Source organism: Castor canadensis, chromosome 9, assembly GCF_047511655.1.
Source record: "Castor canadensis chromosome 9, mCasCan1.hap1v2, whole genome shotgun sequence".
NCBI classification, from domain to species: domain Eukaryota; kingdom Metazoa; phylum Chordata; class Mammalia; order Rodentia; family Castoridae; genus Castor; species Castor canadensis.
In genome coordinates, this window is record NC_133394.1 from 97,612,279 (window position 1) to 97,632,126 (window position 19,848).

The 19,848-nt window shown below is 38.9% G+C and overlaps 1 protein-coding gene across 1 annotated transcript in view; it reads right to left on the reverse strand.

Moving 5' to 3' along the window:
* Positions 1-16,907, reverse strand: part of Mob1b (MOB kinase activator 1B) — a 67,166-nt gene extending 50,259 nt beyond the window's left edge. Inside the window, exon 1 of the mRNA XM_074042045.1 lies at positions 16,588-16,907. Coding sequence (XP_073898146.1) covers positions 16,588-16,601 — 14 coding nt within the window. The 5' untranslated portion in view covers positions 16,602-16,907. The remainder of the gene's footprint in view (positions 1-16,587) is intronic.
* Positions 16,908-19,848: the final 2,941 nt, after the last annotated feature.

Here is a 19,848-nt window from a genome sequence, read left to right on the forward strand (position 1 = left end):
CAAACCAAAGAGTCTGAAACTCAGGTCTCCTCTAATTAGGCCACTGTTCTCTCCATGACAAACTTCAGTGTGTGTATGTATATATGTGTGTGTGTGTTTATATGTGTGTAAACACAAATGTAAACTATACTTGTGAAGAAATATTCCAACATGTATTAACACATTATGAAATGAAATGGTGAACAAACTCATGAAATTTGCAGTTTACAAGAGGAAATTAAATAATTACAAGAATACACAGACAATAGGAGACTTTACTAAGATCACAATAAAGTAGTTTTATACTGAATAGGTAATTTGATATTGGATCTCAAGAATATTTCCTCTTTTTTTTCCATTTTATCTCCTTCATTTTTTATTATATTATTGTTGAACTAGGGATACACTGTAACATTTACAAAAGTTTTTTTTTCTCCTTTTATTTTATCGTTTTTACATTACTTACATGTGTATACATGGTTTGTGCCACCTCCCCCCACCCCCTCATCCAGAACCTATTTAGCTCTCTTCTTCTCCAATTTTGTTAAAGAGAAAACATAAGAGATAAGAAAGATATATCGTTTTTGCTACTTTGAGATAAAAATAGCTATACAGAGAGATTCTTAGCATTGCTTCCATGCACTTGTGTACTGCAACCCACATTGGTTCATCTCTGCCACACCTCTTTGCTACTTCCTAGTCCCCTTCTCACAGTGGCCTCTGCCAATTTTTGATTACTTTATTTGCTCCTTAACAGGGAGCACATCAACCACATTCAAGTTTTAGGTTTCCTTTCCTTTCCCTATTTCTCCTGTGCATTTTCACCCCTAGTGTGTGACGCATGTCTGATAATATTACTGCATTTGTTTTGTGTCTATAACCTGCATATGAGGGAGAACATGCAATTTTTGGCCTTCTGAGCCTGGCTAACTTGACTTAAGATGATGGTCTCTAGTTCCATCCGTTTACTTGTGAATGACAAAATTTCATTCTTCTTTGTGGCTGAGTAAAATTCTACTATGTATAAATAACACATTTTCTTGACCCACTCATTGGTTGTGGGACATCTTGGCTGTTTCCATAGCTTGGCTATTGTAAATAGTACTGCAGTAAACATGGGTGTAGAGGTGCTTTTATAATAACTTGAGTCACATTCCTTCAGGTATATCCCTAGGAATGGTATTGCTGGATCACATGACAGATCTATGTTTAGTTTTTAAAGGAGCCTTAATAAATGTTTTCCAAAGTGGTTGTACTAGCTTACATTCCCACCAGCAGTGTATGAGGGTTCCTTTTACTACCACATCCTCATCAGCATTTGTTGGCGGTGGTGTTCTTCAAGATGGCCATTCTATCAGAGGTAAAGTAGAATCTTAGTGTGGTTTTTATTTGCATTTCCTTTATGACCAGGGATAGTGAGCATTTTTTCATGTATTTTTTTGGTCATTTGGATTTCTTCCTTAGAAAAAGTTCTGTTCAGTTCAGTTGCCCACTTCTTTATTGGTTCATTGATTTTGGGGGAGTTTAGCTTTTTGAGTTCTCTGTATATTCTGGTTATTAGTCCTCTGTCTGATGTATAGCTAGCAAATATTTTCTCCCTCTCTGTGGGTTGTCTCTTCAAATTAGAGACCATTTCTTTTGTTGTGCAGAAGCTTATTAGTTTCATGTAGTCCCATTTGTCCATCCTTTCTCTTAGTTGCTGGACTGATGGAGTTCTACTGAGGAAGTCCTTTCTTATATCTATTGTGTCTAGGGTATTCCCTGCTCTTTTGTATACTAACTGCAAGGTTTCGGGTCTGATATTAAGCTCCTTAATCCACTCTGAGTTGATATTAGTACAGGGTGACAGGCACGGATCTAGTTTCAGTTTTCTGCAGACAGATAACCACTTTTCCCAGCACAATTTGTTGAAAAGGCTATCTTTTCTCCATTGTATGTTTTTGGCACCTTTGTCAAAAATAAGGTGGGCATAGCTGTGGAGATTCATATCCAGGTCCTCATTCTGAACCACTGGTCTTCATATCTGTTTTTGCGCCAGTACCATGCTGTTTTATTACTATGGCTCTGTAGTATGGTTTGAAGTCAGGTATTATGCTACCTCCAGCATTGTTCTTTTTGCTCAGTGTTCCTTGGCCATTCATGGTCTTTTGTGTTTCCAAATGAACTTTAGGGCATATTTTTCAATCTCTGTGATGAATGTCATTGTAATTTTGATGGGTATTACGTTGAACAAGTAGATTGCTTTTGGTAGTATAGTTAATTTTACTATGTTGAGCCTACCAATCCATGAGCATGGGAGATCTTTCCATCTTCTATAGTCTTCCTCGATTTTCTTCTGTGGTTTATAGTTCTCCTTGAATAGGTCATTTACGTCATCCGTTAAGTTTATTCCTAGGTATTTGATTTTGTTTTGAGGCTATTATAAATGGAATTGTTCTCATTACAAGAAAAATTCTTGCTCAATCTGTTCATTGTTGGTGTATAGAAAGGCTACTGATTTTTGTAAGTTGGTTTTGTATCCTGCTACGCTGCTAAAGCTGTTTATGGTGTCTAGAAGTTTTTGGGTGGAGTTTTTTGGGACTTTGAGGTACAGAATCATGTTGTCTGCAAATAGGGATATTTTGACTGTTTCTTTACCTATTTATGTTCCTTTTATTTCTTATTCTTGCCTTATTGCTCTGGCTAGGAATTCCAGGACTATGTTGAATAGGAGTGGGAATAGTGGGCACCCTTGTCTCGTTCCTGAGTTTAGGGGGAATGGTTTCAGTTTTTCCCCATTAAGTATGATCTTGGCTATAGGTCTGTCATATATAGCCTTTATAATGTTGAGGTACATTCCTTCTATTCCTAGTTTTCTTAGAGCTTTTATCATGAAGTGGTGTTGAATCTTATCAAAGGCTTTTTCTGCATCTATTGAGATTGATAATGTGGTTTTTGCCTTTGCTTCTATTAATGTGTTGTATTACATTTACTGATTTGCATATGTTGAACCATCCCTGCATCCTTGGGATGAAGATGCCTTGGTCATGGTGACTTATCTTTCAGATGTGTTGTTGGATTCAGTTTCCAATATTTTATTGAGGAGATTGACTGGTAGTTCTGTTTTTTGGATGTGTCCTTGTCCAGTTTTGGGAGGAGTGTAATATTGGCTTCATAGAATGAGTTGGACAGTGTTCCTTCCCTTTGTATTTCAAATATATAAAGACAAGTATACAAAGACAATAGGGGACCTTACTGAGGCCCCAATAAAGTAGTTTTATACTGAATAAGTAATTTTATATTGAACCCCAAGAATTTTTTCTCTTTTTGTTTCCCTTTTATCTCTTCATTTTTTTATTATTATATTATTGTTGTACTGGGGGTACATTATAACAGTTACAAAAGTTCTAATAATATATCATAGTTGAATTCTCTGCCTCCATCATTCTCCTTTATCCCTCCCTCCCCCCAGGATATTTCCTCTTTATCTCATTTCTAGTCATTTAAATGAACATATAGGTAGCCATTTACTTTTACATAAAACTTCTCAAACTTAGAACATGCTTTCAAATCACCTAGGGATTTTATTAAAATGCATTCTAATCTAAGGACAGGGACCTGAAATCTTGCATTTCTAACATGCTTCTTGGTCATGCTGAAGTTCCAGGTTGTCAGGGTCTAAGGCAAATTTCTCAAGGATTATAGTTATAAAGAGATTTTGATCCTGCTGGTCCTGGCAGTACTTTCTATCAAGGGAAATTTTTTCTGCTATAAAATGACAGTAGTATTGTTTTCTAAGTGTTGAATGACATGAAAAAGGTAAAGATTTCTCTAGCAAGTATAGGTTTCACTAGAAAATAGTCTCAACACCTTATAATTATATTCCCACTTGAGAGAGTGGGAATTTTTAACTTTCTCTTTTGAGAGAAAGTTAAAAATCAATAGAGCTCAATTAAGTTATATTTTGGTTCCTAAATACCTAGCTATTTAGAATTATATATTTAGGTACAGTTTGGTTCTAACTAGAGTTAAAACTATGATTTTTTTTTTCACGGTAGGAAGGGGACTAAATAGAAAAACAGAGGGGTTGAACCAATTTAAGTTATAATACATACATGCATGGAAATGTCATAATGAAACACCCTATATAGCTATCTTAAATAAGCAAAAATGTCTTCTCCCAAAAATGGAGAACAGGAAGGTAAAACGGGTCCTGACTGGGGGTTGGTACCAGTGAGAAGGAGGAGGATATAAGGAAAGGGCATAGGAGGATGAATGTAGTGGAAATATTATGTACTCATGTATGAAAATGGAAAAATAACACCTATTGAAACTACTCCAGAAATGGGGTAGGGGGGTAAAGGAGAATGATGGAAAGGGTAAACTGTAATATACTGTAAGAACTTTTATAAATGTGACAGTGTACTCCCAGTACAACAAATAATATGATTAAAAAAAATAATAAACTATATTTTAAATTTTTTTCATTCTTGATGGCTTGTCATTTTCCAAATAAAAAAGTGAAAGGGTTAGGAGGACACAGTAACAAATGTCTATAATTCCAGATACTCAAGAGGCTACAGAGAACAAATCACTGGAGCCAGGGATTGAAGACCAGCATGGGCAACAAGTCAGTCAAAATAATAATAATAATAATAATAACAATTTTTTTTAAATCCACACAAACTGATATGGTATGGTTGATAAAGAACTGATTAAAGGGCTGAGGAGTCTTGACTCATAAGTCTTTTCTGGGAGTCCTTATCAATAAGGAAAACATAAGCAACAGACTGTAAAAGTGCTATTTTTAAGTTTAAAGAGAGACAACTGAATATTTGGCCAGAGGTGGGAAGAGTTAATGGGAACAGAACCAGACATATGTGAGCAAAAAATTATAACCATGAGTTTTTAAGCAAAAACCTATTTCAATAGTTAAATCTAACACGATAGCAAACGAGGATTCTCTAAAGAGCAGGAGGGTCATGCAGCTGTTCATCTGTCTGGAACATGAGCTGAAACACCAAGATACCAGGAATTGCCTTAAGATACTTTTGTCCCTACTGTTGTTTACACTGAGTTATATGTTTACACTGTTATATTTGTCACCTATTTTTACAAAGGACACATACATAAAAATATTCCTTCTATTTATGAAGCCAGTATTACCCTTATCCCAAAACCAGGCAAAGACACCTCCAAAAAGGAGAAGAACTATAGGCCAATCTCCTTAATGATCATTGACGCAAAAATCCTCAACAAAATAATGGCAAACCGAAATAAACAACACATCAAAAAGATTATTCACCACGACCAAGTAGGCTTCATCCCAGGGATGCAGGGGTGGTTCAACATACGAAAATCAATAAACGTAATAAACCACATTAACAGAAGCAAAGACAAAAACCACTTGATCATCTCAATAGATGCTGAAAAAGCCTTTGATAAGCTCCAACATCATTTCATGATAAAAGCTCTAAGAAAACTAGGAATAGAAGGAAAGTACCTCAACATTACAAAAGCTATATATGACAAACCTACAGCCAGCATTATACTTAATGGAGAAAAACTGAAACCATTCCCTCTAAAATCAGGAATGAGACAAGGATGCCCACTATCTCCACTCCTATTCAACATAGTACTGGAATTCCTAGCCAGAGCAATTAGGCAAGGAGAAGGAATAAAAGGAATACAAATAGGTAAAGAAACTGTCAAAATATCCCTATTTGCAGACGACATGATCCTATACCTTAAAGACCCAAAAAACTCTACTCAGAAGCTTCTAGTCATCATCAATGGCCATAGCAAGGTAGCAGGATATAAAATCAACATAGAAAAATCATTAGCATTTCTATACACTAACAATGAGCAAACTGAAAAAGAATGTATGAAAACAATTCCATTTACAACAGCCTCAAAAAAAATCAAATACCTAGGTGTAAACCTAACAAAAGATGTGAAAGACCTCCACAAGGAAAACTATACACTTCTGAAGAAAGAGATTGAGGAAGACTATAGAAAGTGGAGAGATCTCCCAAGCTCATGGATTAATAGAGTCAACATAGTAAAAATGTCGGTACTCCCAAAAGTAATCTACATGTTTAATGCAATTCCCATCAAAATTCCAATGAAATTCATTAAAGAGATTGAAAAATCTACTGTGAAATTTATATGGAAACACAGGAAGCCACAAATAGCCAAGGCAATACTCAGTCAAAAGAACAATGCAGGAGGTATCACAATACCTGACTTCAAACTAAATTACAAAGCAATAACAATAAAAACAGCATGGTACTGGCACAAAAACAGACATGAAGACCAGTGGAACAGAATAGAGGACCCAGATATGAAGTCACACAACTATAACGAACTTGTCTTTGACAAAGGAGCTAAAAATATACGATGGAGAAATAGCAGCCTCTTCAACAAAAACTGCTGGGAAAACTGGTTAGCAGTCTGCAAAAAACTGAAACTAGATCCATGTATATCTCCCTATATCAATATTAACTCAAAATGGATCAAGGATCTTAATATCAGGCCACAAACTCTAAAGTCGATACAGGAAAGAGTAGGAAATACTCTGGAGTTAGTAGGTATAGGTAAGAACTTTCTCAACAAAACCCCAGCAGCACAGCAACTAAGACATAGCATAGATAAATAGGACCTCATAAAGCTAAAAAGCTTCCGTTCAACAAAAGAAATGGTCTCTAAACTGAAGAGAACACCCACAGAGTAGGAGAAAATATTTGCCAGCTATACATCAGACAAAGGACTGATAACCAGAATATACAGGGAACTTAAAAAACTAAATTCTCCCAAAACTAATGAACCAATAAAGAAATGGGCAAGTGAACTAAACAGAACTTTCTCAAAAGAAGAAATTCAAATGGCCAAAAAACACATGAAAAAATGCTCACCATCTCTAGCAATAAAGGAAATGCAAATTAAAACCACGCTAAGATTCCACCTCACCCCTGTTAGAATAGTCATCATCAGCAACACCACAAACAACACGTGTTGGCGAGGATGCGGGGGAAAAAGGAACCCTCTTACACTGCTGGTAGGAATGTAAACTAGTACAACCACTCTGGAAAAAACTTTGGAGGCTACTTAAAAAGCTAAACATTGATCTACCATTTGATCCAGCAATACCACTCTTGGGGATATACCCAAAAGACTGTGACACAGGTTACTCCAGAGGCACCTGCACACCCATGTTTATTGTGGCACTATTCACAATAGCCTAGTTATGGAAACAGCCAAGATGCCCCAGCACTGACAAATGGATGAAGAAAATGTGGTATCTATACACAATGGAATTTTATGCTGCCATGAAGAAGAACGAAATTTTATCATTCGCTGGTAAATGGATGGAATTGGAGAACATCATTCTGAGTGAGGTTAGCCTGGCCCAAAAGACCAAAATTCATATGTTCTCCCTCATATGTGGACATTAGATCAAGGGCAAACACAACAAGGGGATTGGACTTTGAGCACATGATAAAAGCTTTAGCACACAAGGGAGGGGTGAGGATAGGTAAGACACCTAAAAAATTAGTTAGCATTTGTTGCCCTTAACGCAGAGAAACTAAAGCAGATACCTTAAAAGCAACTGAGGCCAATAGGAAAAGAGGACCAGGAACTAGAGAAAAGGTGAGATCAAAAAGAATTAACCTAGAAGGTAACACACACGCACAGGAAATTAATGTGAGTCAACTCCCTGTATAGCTATCCTTATCTCAACCAGCAAAAACACTTGTTCCTTCCTATTATGGCTTATACTCTCTCTACAACAAAATTAGAAATAAGGGCAAAATAGTTTCTGCTGGGTATTGAGGGGGTAGGGGGGAGAGGGAGGGAGGCGGAGTGGGTGGTAAGGGAGGAGGAGGGGGCAGGGGGGAGAAATGACCCAAGCCTGTATGCACATATGAATAATAAATAAATAAATAATAAAAAATATTCCTTCTAATACCCAATACTACAACTGCAGAACTGTTCTCATCAAATTTGAATTTGAGAACAGAAGAACTTGGGCAGAAAGATAAAACAAGCAACAGTAAAAGTACATTTAACCTTTCTATTACAAATAGCACTAAGGCCACTGAACTATAAGGTACTTGCATTACCCAAATAATGTTTACTTACCTTCAAACTCTTGCTTTTATGTTCTAACCTCAGAAAATCAAAGTACCACTAATACATATCATAACAAAACTACAGAAACTACGTATAATTTAAGTAACCAGAAATGGTAAATATGTGAGCTGTAGGCATGGCTCAAGCAATACAGAAGGAATGGAAGGAGGGAGGGAAGGAGAGAAGAAAGGAAAGAAGGAAACTGGTTCAGTATTGATACTGGTGAGTTACTAATATCACTGCTGCACGTAACTACAATGTATTGAGTGAGGCCTTTTATACTTAGTATCTCTAACTCAGTATTTCTGAAGTATTGGTCCAAAACAGGAGATTGACAGGAAAAAAGGTGGTAAAAGAAGCATACATAATGGAGTCTCAGACTGCTTTCATCCTTAAAATGGCTACAACAAGAGCCTCCACATGCCCCAAGGAGAGGAGATGGGTCAGCAATGGTAGATGGACAACAGCTGGAGCACAGGCCACAAGGAGGGTGTCCAGAAAGAGCCAAGAGAACTCCTATATACAACAAGTAAGTACTTAAAGATAATGGGAGCCAGTGACAAAAAAGGAAGTGAAAAATATGGAAAGGAAAGCTAGAATGAATCCTGTGCTACTGGGTGTGAACTCTTTTAATATATACAGATAGGCTGGGTGTCGTGGTACATGTCTATAATCCCACCACTTGGGCAGCTGAGACAAAAGGATTATGAGTTCAAAACCAGTCTGGGCTACATAGCAAGTCCCTATCTCAAAAAAAAAAAAAAACAAAAATGAAACAAAACAACAGAGCTCGCTCGCTCTCTCTTCTCTCTCTCTGTGTATACACAATATACATACACATATATACATATATAAATATTACATATATGTATACACAGATAGCTACAGATAAAATATGAATATAAATGTGTAGGTTACTCCAAAGGCACCTGCACACCCATGTTTATTGCAGCACTATTCACAATAGCCAAGTTATGGAAACAATCAAGATGCCCCACTACTGACGAATGGATTAAGAAAATGTGGTATTTATACACAATGGAATTTTACTCAGCCATGAAGAAAAATGAAATCCTATTAATTGCAAGTAAATGGATGGAACAGGAGAACATCATTCTGAGGAAGGTTAGCCAGACTCAGAAGACCAAAAATCGTATGTTCTCCCTCATATGCAATCTTTAGATCTAGGGCAAATACAGCAATGTTGTAGGACTTGGGTTACATGAAAAGGGGAGAACATATGCGGGAGGTACAGGTTAGATAGAAAACCCAAAACATGAAAGCATTTGATGTCCCCACTCCAGAGGAATTAATACAGAAACCTTAAAGAGACAGAGATCAACACAAGAAGGGGATCAGGAACCAGTGTAAGATGAATTAACCTGGGTTATAACACATTTGTACATGAAAGCAATGCTAGGAATCTCTCCATATAGCTGTCCTTATCTCAATTAGCAAAAACGCTGTCTTTCTTATTATTGCTTATTTCTACTCTTCAATGAAACTGGAGAAAAGCGCAGAACAGGTTTGCCTGGAAGCAAGGGGGGAGGGGAGGAGGGGTGGAGATTCAGGGGGGGAGAAATGACCCAACAATGTATGCATATGTGAATAAATGAATTTTATATATAAATGTGTATGGGTATGCATTTTTTCTTTTTTTTTTCCCTTTGGGTGGTACTGAGGTTTGAACTCAGGACCTCACACTTGCGAGGCAGGTGCTGTACCACTTCAGCCACTCCACCAGCCCAAGGGTGTGTATTTTCTAGCAATGTCCGAAGACAGGGTCTGGGAGTGGCAACACATCTGTAGTAATGAGCATACCTATCACCTAGATTGACTTCTAAATATCATTCTCCACTCAATGGAACCAAGATCCTCAGAGAAATGGCCAGATCCAAGCTTGGGGGAGAGAAAGCATAAGACAATCCTGGAACATCTTGTACCATAAAGTAAGGATATACTAAGGGGAGAAAAAAATCAAAAGGACACAAAAACCAGCGTGAATAGGGTTTCAATAGCCAAAACTAGGACAATTTGAGCATCCAAATTAATAGTAGTTACAGATTCTGACTCACTGATAATATAAAAATCCATGTGCCACATTCTCTCAGTCAATTTGGGGTACTATAACATAATACCTTAAGCTGGGAAATTTATAACCAACCAAAATTTATTGCTCACAATTCTTTTTTTTTTTATTGTTTTATTATTCATATGTGCATACAAGGCTTGGGTCATTTCTCCCCCTTGCCCCCACCCTATTGCTCATTCTGAAGGCTGAGTAGCCTAAGATCAATTCATAAGCAGATTCTGTGTCTGGTGAAGGCCCATTTCTTATAGATGGTGCCTTCTAAGTTTTCTCATGTGGGAGAAAAGGCTAACAAGCTCCCTCAAGCCTTTCCTCAGGGCACTAATGGCCTCCCAGAGGTCCAACCTTCTAATACTTATCTATACCTTGGTGATTGTATCAATGTATCAATTGTAGAGACACAAAAGCATTCAGATCATAACATAAACTGATATTCAAAAAAAAAAGATAGAAGAGTAAGTTCCTCCTTACAATAAAACTACCAACTAATAAATTTAGAAGTAATGACAAAATCAGAACTCTGGCAACCATCATACCAATACTTTAGACAGAAAGCCTGAAATATTAAAACTGGTGGGTGAAACTAGAAGAGTAGGATAGTTACATTGTAACAGAATATTTCCCCACAAAATAATAACTACAAAGAGGGAAACAAGATAAAACAATTTAACAGTGGAGAGTATTGGTAGACACTTTAACCAAAGTATCAAAGTGAATACCACCAATAGTGGACAAATAAGACTGGGGGTGTGGTTCAAGTGGTAGGGCACCTGCTTTGCAAAAGCAAAGCCTTGAGTTCAAACCCCAGTCCAACCCAAAAAAAAGGGCAAATAGATACTATGTGCATTTGATATGCAGACAAGAAAACATGCATTGCTGTGATATCCCTGTCCCCTAATGCAGAACCCAAGTGCACAAGTAAACATCAGACAAACTCAAACTGAGAGACATTCTACAAAATGACTGGTCATGAAAGAAGGAAAAAATGAGGAAATATTTCCATTTAAAATATTTGAATATTTCCATTTAAAGAATACTTCAGGGTTGGGGGATGCAACTCAGTGATACAGCACTTGCCTACCATGCAAGAGACCATGAAGCTCCATCCCTAGCACCAGAGGTCCAGTGTATTGCAGAACAACATATGATTCATGACTAGATACTTTTTTTGAGAATGACAATGTAACAGATGGGGGGTCTCCTGATAAGGAACACATGGAAGTTCCTTCTTGCAATGTTTCTGAAGGTTGGAAAGTTTTTCAAAATAAAATTTTAATCACTTCTGCAAATGAACAGATTTTACAGTTATGCTTAATTGAATGCGTTAGGTTAATGCTACAGGCTGAATATGGATAGAATCCCACAAAGGTCCATATGTTAGAGGACTGATCTTCAGGGTGGCACAACTGGGAGATGGCAGAACCTTAGGCAGATAAAACCTAGCAGGAGTTTCTTATGTCATCAGAGGTGTGCCCTCAAAAATTGTGAGATCCCCATACATCCTTCTTTTTCAGTTTCCTGGCTTAAAATGTGCTCTTTTTGTTTTGTTGGTTTTTTTTTTTTTTGAGGGGGGAAGGGTTGTTTTTGCTTTTATTTTGTTTGAGACAGGGTCTCACTTCGTAGCCCAGGCTGGCCTTGAACTCACAATCTTCCTACCTCAGTCTCCTGCTGGGATTATAGCTGTGCATTATCAAGCCCACCTGGCTGAGGTATGACTTTGCTATTGCACATGCTCTGCCATTGCCATCTACTACCCTTACCAGAACTGAGCCAATGCAGGTCCTATACCTTAGAACCTCAAAACTGTGAGCTAAATAATTATTTTCTCTTTAAAAGTTAATTATCTCAGGTATTTCCTCCTAAGTAATACAAAGCTTAATACACCAAACAAAAATGGAAAAGGTGAATGAAAAGGAGTTTTAAAATGTTCTGGGGATGTAGCTCAGTGGTAGAGTAGAATGTGCAAGGCTTGGGTTTGATTCCACGGATAGCAAAAAAAAAAAAAAAAAAACCCAAAGTATATGTAATAGTATAAGAAATTGACAAGTGGGGGCAAGAACTGAAAAGTGAAAAAACATGATCTATGAACAATAAAGATCCATCTGTATATTTGGGACAAATTATTCATTTGTATAATGTGAAAGAAAAGATTTGGAAAAGTTGGTCCTAAACTACAAACTCAATTATAATTATCATCTCTGACGGTGTGACTGTAAACTACTTTTATTTTCTTCCTAGTATTTTGAGATTTCTCTAGCATCTGTATTATTTTTATATTTATAATATAAATAGATGTTAAAAACATTTTAAAGTGTTATTTAAACTTAAAGGTTTCTACTTTATTTTCCACTACTGTATCATTGGTAGATCTTAGAAAAGGATTCCAGCAGCATAAGAACAATTCCTGGTAACACACTGAATGGTCTTAAATACAAGATCTACTTGAATATTACCTTTTAAAACACATACGTGTAGTTTTATCAGTTATAGATAAGGCAACATAAGACAGTATCTCTGGATCTAGACCTCCAGGATTTGAATTAGCTATACCCTTTACTGGCTACATGATTTTGAGCAAATTATATAACTTCTCTGTGCCAATTTCCCCCATCTGTAAAATGGGATTCCTGATAGTTAATGAACTGAGTTAAATTATTTAGTGCTTGACACACAATAAGCATTCAGCAAGCTATTACTTTTTTTTTTATTATTAACTTCTTTTACAGGTGAAGATGCTGCAGTGCTAAAATTACTTAAACCATTTGCTTAAAAACAAAGATGTCATGCGGCAGTTGCGAGAAGTGAAGGAGGAAAGAGGACAGAGGAAAACAGGCACATATAAATGCAGCTAAATCCTAGGTCTCCTTTCCTAAGTTGCTGTTGTTATGAGAAACTAATAGAAGGTACCTAGCAGATGCTCAATAAGTATTTCCTTCCTTCCTTCCTTCCCTTCCCAACCCATCTTTGTTTCTTACTGTATAGAAACAGACCTGATTTATATTCATTCATATCCCTAAACCATTTTTTCTACAGACCTCCATTTAAAAGTTAACTGATTTTTTTTAAATCTATTCCAATCAAACAGCTTGACATTAGCAAATTTCTCCTTTGTTTTGTCCAAGTTAATTGTGTATGGAATTCCATCAGTCAGAAGAGACGATTTAAAAATGCCAGAAACAAAGAGAATGCTCAATATACTTTTTGAATCATTACTAAACACTCACTTATATCCTAAATTTCCTCATGGTTTATATACATAAAATGTCAGGAGAGGAAAGCCCATTAAGTCCAGAGACATGAGTTCCAATTGTAGCCAAGTTAATGATTAGACTAACTGGTCAGTAATTTTGCCTCTTTACAAAAAGAGGTTATGTTACTAATAGAGCCCACCTAACTGCTCCAAAATTCTATGGCTTTTTGCACAAACTTCAAAATGTACAATTCACAGGCACTTTTATGACTCCACGATATTTCCTCTGGCTGAAATCTCCCATTCTCCCTTACTCTTACAGAACTCTTGTTCACCTTCCACTAAATATCACTCACCTTTCATAAAACCTTTCTGCAACCTAAATAAAACAAATTGCTCCCCACATCTTGGGCGTCCATGATTGTACTACATCTATTACGGATAACTTCTATAAACTATCTACTGTCTCTGGAACACCCATGCCTTGCACAAATGCCTGGCACACAGCAGGTGCTGAGGAGGTGTTTAAACACTGGAGTCTACAAAGTTAAATTATGTGCCTGTGAAGTTTCCATAGCTACCATCTGGGAGGTTAGTTTAATCTAAGACACACAGAAACCAAAGTGTAACATAGCCACATATGCAGTGCATTTGTACAAAAGCTACACAAAGATCACACCTGAAGATAATCTGGGTACCCTTGGGGATTCTCCTAATCTACCTTCTCCAAAAAACCTCTTTATCCTGCTCTTCTCTATTATATAATTTACTGATGTTTAGTATTTATAGTCACTTATCAGAATGTAACCTCCACTAAAGCAGGAATTTTATCTGTCCTATCATAACTGATACCTAGTATCTGCATGTCAGGCACAGTGAAAGATTTTTTTTTAATCAATAATTCTTTCTATTTTACAGTCCTCCAGAGACATGACTCATCACCTTCATAGCCCTATCTCTCACTCCCCTATTTCCTCTGCTCTATCCACTTACAATAGCTTTCCCAGGAATGTTCCAAGAACTGGAGGAAAGTATTTGTACTTAACTCATAGGCTTTAACTCTTTCTCTGCTCACCTGTTAGTACAGAAACTATACCAAATAATAAACAGATGAAATAACCAAAATTTTCTTTCACTTCCAATAATAATTTCTACGTGGTCTTCACTTTGGATTTTAAGCTATGTGGACAACGACCAAAACTAAAAGTGCTGGATTAACTTTTTTGGATTGTCAAGCATATGGGCTAAATATGTTCATAATATATTCACTGCTAACATGTGACCTGACTGGGAAAAACAAAACAAAACTGTGCCCCAAACAGTGCAAATCTTCTAAAGTGCTATATACATTAGTTACAGCAAGATTTTACGTAGTTAATATCTTTTGGAACAAATGAACTAATTCACCCGGTGCCGGTGGCTCACGCCTGTAATCCTAGCTACTCAGGAGGCAGAAATCAGGAGGATCAAGGTTCAAAGCCAGCCCAGGCAAATAGTTTGTGAGACCCTATCTCAAAAATACCCACCACAAAAAAGGGCTGGCAGAGTGGCTCAAGGTGAAGACCCTGAGTTCAAACCCCAGTACTAAAAAGAAAAAAAGGAAAAAAAGAAATGAACTAATTCACCACATTATTGAATCTCTTAAGTACTGAGCCACATACAAATAAAACACCACTGTATCTGTATTCAGAAAATAGCACTACAACCATCTCTATCTCCCTAGTTTCAGCCAAATATGGCTCTTCCCTACTTCAACCAATTTAGCTTATGACTTTTACGAAGCACAAGCCCATCAGCAGCAATCATCTACATTGCTATTCTGAATACAACTGCTTAAATTCTTGAGAATATAACATAAGCAATGTAAGATTACACTCAAAATGAGAAGCTTCAAGCTGAGGTGCCTTGGATACGTTGATTAGAATTAAAGACTGAAACAAAAACTTTTAGAAAGTCACCCAGTACTCTCATCTAGTATGATTTCAATCTGAAATCTGAATCAGCTTCTAGGATGAACATAAGAAAAAGGTTTCACAAGCTCAAATGGTTGTCAGGCAGGTCAACACAAGTCAGGCCCCTGTGTAGATTGGAAATAGGACAAGTCTGCCTGGCAGTAAGCCTTCTGTGATAGTTCAGTTTTGCTTAAACACCCAAAAGCGTATTCTAAAAGAATTTGAGCAAGTGAGAATAGGGTGAATTAAACTCTCAGGATTTAGCTACAAATGTAACGACTAAAAATTATGAGAGGTGGGGAAAGAAGAGAAATCTGAACAGAAAATAATCTGTCAATGCTGTTTCCTCCACAAAAGCAGTATCCGGTGGGTTTCAACCTGAGTTTTTATTACTTTTCTAAACACATGAATGAATCACAAGGAAGCCTTCAAAAGAGTTATTCTTCAGGGCATAACCTCTGTTTTCGAAGATCTTAGGTTTGTCTGCTGCCTCCATACCCTCATGTAGCCATCTAATTTTTCTGCCTTTTCCTCTACCCTCGCCCCAAACTCATATGGACTAAAAGATAAGTGAAAACAATGAGCAGAACTAAATGTAACACTAAAGTTGACATTAACAAATGATGTGCAAAACAACACCCCAGTGGATCTAATCAACCCAAGACACACTACTCAGGCCCTATTTGGTGGCTGTCTAAAAAGATAAAACCCTGTACTCATCTGGGAAGCCCTGAGGCAGGAGGGGCGCTTCAGAAGGGCAGGGCAGGAAGCAAGGGGCAGCTCCAGATGACTTTACCCAAGTCGCCAGGCTGTCACCAGGGCATCCAAAGAAGGCAAGCAGCCTTGTGTTGATGTCACCTCCACAGGACTTGTCACCCCAACCTCCCACCCTGAAGTCCCAAGATGTTAAAAAGATTCTACGTTTAGGACCCAGCAAATAACAGTGGGAAGACTAGAAGGAAGGGCGCGCACTGGACACGGGTCACGTAGGAGAGTGGGAGCTACTATGTGTGAAAAGCGTGCAAACCCACCAAGCTGGGAATAAATAAGGGAGAGGGCAGAGTCTGGTGCGGTGAAACCCGGACGCAGACTCGGGTACCTCGGGGCGAGGCGAGCGCCTCTTTAGGACCAGAGGGCTCGCGGCGCGCGGGAGGCTGGGCGGCAACGCCCGGCCCGACCAGGGGTGCGCGGAGCAAGGCCGGCCGGGGGCCCGAGGCCCAGGTCGCGAGCGAACAAAGCCGGCGGCCACGGGGCCTGCTACTTACAACAAGAAGCTCATGTCGACCGCGGCGAGGGCTGCGGGCTCTGCGGTCGAGAGGCCTCGGGGCTGGCGGCGGTCAGGGATGCGGAAAGCCGAGAGAAAGACCCGGCGACAAGGAGGACGAGAAGGAGCAATGGAGCGTCCGCAACTACTTGGGCTTTGCTAGTTCCAATGGCAGGCAGAGGGGGCGGAAGTGGGAAGCGCACAGCTCGAGTCACTCAACTGGGAGGGGAAGGACAGGGAGGCGGAAAAAAGCCCGCCGACTCCTCCGAGGACCCGCCGCCGCGCCGCTGCCCCGGGTCCCTCTCCCCAGCCGCGCGCCGCCCGTTCCCACCCCGCGAGCTCTCGCGAGATTGGCGGCGCCCACCTCCAGTCCCCGACTGCCGCGCGGGGTGGCTCACTGTCGGCTCACCTCAGCAGCCCCGGGCCCTGGGGCGGCAGGGGGGCGGGGTCCGCCGGAGGGAGGGGTCGTGGCCGAGCGACCCGGAGGCAGCAGGTCCAACTCCAGCATGGCTAGGTCCCGCGGTGAGGGATGAAATTAGCTCTAAGAGTTGTGCCCAGAGTGAGTGCCCAGCAAAAGACGGTGGGAGGGTATGGAATCGCTTTCTTGGCTCGTCTTTAAAGACAGGAGGAAGTTTCATCAGGTGGGAATGGTTTGGGTGTGGTTGGGCCAGAAGAGACCAGGGATGAAATGGCCTTTCAGGGCTCTTCGTTTTGTGGCTGTTTCTTTTGGTTCGCTGACAAAACAAGTATTGGGGTTTGAACTCAGGGCTTCACCTTTGCTAGCCAGGCGTTCTACCACTTGAGCCACCCTACCAGCCCTGTGGGGATATTTTAAAACCCTGAAGTACAGGAGGCCAGGATCTATCATTGAGCCGGCAAGCTAAGGTGTCAGCCACAGTTGGGGAAACCGAGTCAGCCAAGGAGGACAGCTGAAGTCAGCTCACCATGGTCATCAGTGGCCGCTATGGTTAACCATTCATGGGGCCCATGCACAAAACATTCTAGAAGCTAGAAATGATTCCGCTTCCCTGCAGAGGGACTTTGATTCTCACACAGATAAGGGGTCCAGGAGGAGGCTTTACAGTTATTTAAGAATGCTTGGGACCAGGCCTCGCAGGTGCACATGGGAGACTGAAACAGAAAGATCTGCAGTTGGAGGCCAGTCTCTGCTACATAGTGAGACCCTGTCTCAAACTAAACTAAAATAGCCTTGGATTATTACGTGATCTTTAAGATATCTTCCAGTTCTAAAGTTCTTTCCTGCCAGAGGCATTCTTCAAAAGACTGTCACACAGTTCCCAAATGCTCCCTGATTTGGCTTAGGAAACCCTCCTTTTGGTTTGATATAATTTGTATACATCCTATCCACACTGAATCAGGAAAGGGAAAAGATTGGCCGAGCAAAGACTCTGCAAACATACTTGCTGAGTACTTCTTAATCACACCACTATAAATGTTGCCTGGAATTAACTTCTGATAAAACTCAAATATATTGGTCCTAAAAATGAGGGAAGTGCCATGGTAATAATACAGAATATAATTCTAGAAGGTCAGACTTTAAATCAAACAATGACTATCAGTATTCAGCATACTGAAAATACTGAGAATTTCAAAATCAAGGAAATTGTATTCTAATAGATATTTATAATTGTTTTTAATAAACGTTTTTATCAGCATATAAGTATTTATAATTCTAATTTCTAGGCAGGTGCTCTACCACTTAAGCTACACCTCCAGCCCTTACAATTCTGATTTCTCCTTCACCAATCCATTTTTCATACACTCTTCTTACTAAAATTTCATTTTGTGTGTGTGTGTGTGTGTGTGTGTGTGTGTGTGTGTGTGTCGTGCTAGGGATTTAATCCACTAAATTTTTAACTTTAAAAAGTTATTCTCAGTGGGCCCTAGCAGCTCACACGTGTAACCCTAGATACTTGGGAGGCTGAGAATGGGAGAACTGAGTCAAGGCCAGCCAGGGCAAATAGTTCATGAGACCCCCTCCCCATCTCCAAAATACCCAGAGCAAAATGGACTGGATGTGTGCTCTGCAAGCACAAAGCCCTGAGTTCAAGCCCCAGTCTCATCAAAAAAACAAGTTATTCTCAGCCAGGCATGATGGTGTCTTATACCAACACATGGGAGGGTGAGACAGGAGGATTGTGAGTTACAGGCTAGCCTGGGTTACATAGCAAGACCCAGCCTCAAAAGACCAAAAAGTAAAATAAAAAAGATTTTCTCCTGATCAAATTCTTATAGCCCTTTGTTTATTAAGCAATATTATTAAAATTTGTATTCCACCAATTTTTCAAAGAATTGAAATTCCACTAAAACATGGACAGAATGGGATAGAACATGAGTGGGAATATGCCCTCATATCTTTAAATATTCATTTGAGTTACTTTCTTAAAGAAATATGTTTATATGAATAAACAAGATAATTATAATGTGGTAAAAAAATATTAAATAAATAAGCCCAATACTGTAATAGAGAAAAATGGTGAAGGAAGAGGACCTAACTTAGGGTTAAGAAAGGCCTGTCTTTGGATTTTTTTTTTTTAACTGAGACTCAGAGAAGCCATCCTTGAAAGAACTAGGGAAAGAGTATTTTCTGGTATAATGAATAGCAAATGGAAGTGTTTCAAGACAAGAAGAAGGTGGAAGTGCTCTTTTACATGATAGGTTACAGCCCTGGGTAAAGTGAATAAGAATTGGCCTTAGATGAGGCGGGACATGTAGACAGAAGGCAGGCTGGGACTTCCAGGCCTAGACAAGACTTTGGATTTTATACAAAGAACACTGAGAAGTCAACAGAAAAGCAAGCTAATAAAAGGATTAAAAAATAATCTGAATAATATATTTTTTTAATTTGGAAAATTTTGTACATATACAAAGGGGCACAGATTAGTTTATAAACCCATCACACAGCTCAGTGATGATCAGCATTTGACCCCTGAATTAACATTTCAGATAGATCATTCTCTCTTCTTGTGAGGATGGATTGGAGGCACCTAGCATGTCAGAAGGGAAGCAGAGACTGCTGCAGTAGACCAACTGTGATTTTATTCAGGGTCATCTCATTGATCATAGAAAGAAGGAATTTAAAATATTGAAGTAAAATCAATAGCACTTGGAACTGATTGTCAGGGTTGGAAAAAGAAAAGATTTGAGAATGACTCCCATGTTTTTGGCTTTAGCAACTGGTGGGTGGTTCTGCCATTCATAGTGATAGAGAAAAGGTAAATCACAAATTGGGGTTAAAACC